Here is a 1746-nt window from a genome sequence, read left to right on the forward strand (position 1 = left end):
CTAAGAGGTGCTGGAGTTGGGTCCTTGGCATACAGCTGCAGCTACTCGGCTAGGAGGAAGAAGAGGAGGAGGTGGGGCAGGTGCCTGCACCTCTTGATTTTCTTCCTCTACCAGTGCGTATCGCCTGGCTTTCCTGGGGTCAGGCTCTGGTGTCTCCTCTGCCCATCTTCCCACACGGCGCACACCTTTGCGCACCTTGGGTGCATTTCTGCACGGATTGTGGTCATAGATGACCAGCTTCAGATTCGACAAGTGGGCCAGGCTGGGAAAGTAACGGATACTGTTCCGATCCACATCGATCACCTCCAGGAAGGGCATGTGAAGCAGCACAGCGGGGAAGTCTGCCAGCAGGTTACCTGAAAGCCAGATGGTCCTCAGCTCCCGGAGGCGCTGGAGCTGGCTGGGCAGCAGGCGCAGGGCATTGGAGCTAGCGTGCAGGGTCTTAAGGAGGCTCAGCTCACACACCACATCAGGCAGCTGGGTGAGGCAGTTGGCTTCAATCCACAGGGTCCGCAGGTTCTGGAGCAGGCTGAGTTCACCTGGAAGGTCGCGGAGTTTGTTGTTGCCCAGGTAGAGTATGCAGAGCTGTTTCAGGGTACACACCACCTGGGGCAGAGCCTTGAAGTTGTTGAAATCCAAGGCCAGGATCTGCAGGTTCTGCAGCTGTGCCAGCTCGGGAGGCAGGCTGTTGAGGTGATTGTCACTGAGGTAGAGCTTGACCAGCTCTGTGAAGGAGCACACGAGCACTGGGAAGCGGCGCAGCTGGTTTCCGCTCAGATCCACCATCTTGTCCAGTGGCATCTCCTGAAGGTCCCTGACCACGTAGTTCTGGCAGCGGTCAGTGGGGATGAAGGCCACGAGGGCCCGGATGGTGTTCCCCATGTGTAGCCTGCTGTCTGGAGAGTGTCTGCCCACCAACTCTGTCAGTGAGTGGGGCTGGCTCTGCTAACTGCTCTGGGTCCTTTCTACCCTCCTTTTATAACCCAGAGATTCTGCGCTTGATCTTAGCCAAAAGCTGAGAAGCGATAACCTGGGGATTCTGTAACAAAAGCCAGTCACTTTGACAGAGAAAAGTGGTCCTGATAGCAACTTGAGTGTTGGGTGACAGGAGCAACAGACAGGGAGGGTCTGGGAGGCCATGTCTAACTTACATATTCCCCTTTGGTCTCCTAGGCCCCAATCACAGTTATCTACTTTTAGCCTGTTTTTTTTTTTTTTTGGTTTTTTTTTTTTTGCCCCCTAATGACAAAATGCTGCGACAGTCCACAAAGGTGGAGAAATAGAAAATTAAAAATACCCATCATTCTACTACGCAGTTATATGTATAAATGTTTTAATGTATAGTTTTCAAGCTTTTTTGCTACAAGTGATCAATTATTTAAAAGAAATTGCACTGTATGAGTTTCTATAAAGCATATCATGGACATATTTTATACTTGCATATCTACTATTTTCTTAAATACATAGTATTCGGTACACTGACTTACAATTTTTCACATTGGATCAATAGGTTACAACATGTGACTGTTGTAAACATTCTTGTACATACAGTTGTGAGCAGCAAGGCTGGGACATAGCTCCGTGGCAGTGGGCTTACCTAGTGTGAACAAGACCCTGGTTCACATGGCAAAAACAAAACAAGCATGAGCAGTCAGTCACCTACTAAGCTCTGTAGGAAACATGCTTGATGGTATTGTCAAAGGCAAGCAATGTTCATTGATAATCTCCTCAACTTCACCAAACCTG

General features: G+C 49.5%; 1 protein-coding gene across 1 annotated transcript; it reads right to left on the bottom strand.

Annotated features, from left to right (window-relative positions):
* On the bottom strand, window positions 1-882 carry Lrrc10 (leucine rich repeat containing 10). The gene has a single exon (XM_008823711.1). The coding sequence runs from the start codon at window positions 880-882 to the stop codon at window positions 1-3; it is 882 nt and encodes a 293-aa protein (XP_008821933.1).
* Between the last annotated feature and the right edge of the window lie 864 nt (window positions 883-1746).

The sequence above is a fragment of the Nannospalax galili genome, unplaced genomic scaffold (assembly GCF_000622305.1).
Source record: "Nannospalax galili isolate Female #2095 unplaced genomic scaffold, S.galili_v1.0 scaffold749, whole genome shotgun sequence".
NCBI lineage: Eukaryota > Metazoa > Chordata > Mammalia > Rodentia > Spalacidae > Nannospalax > Nannospalax galili.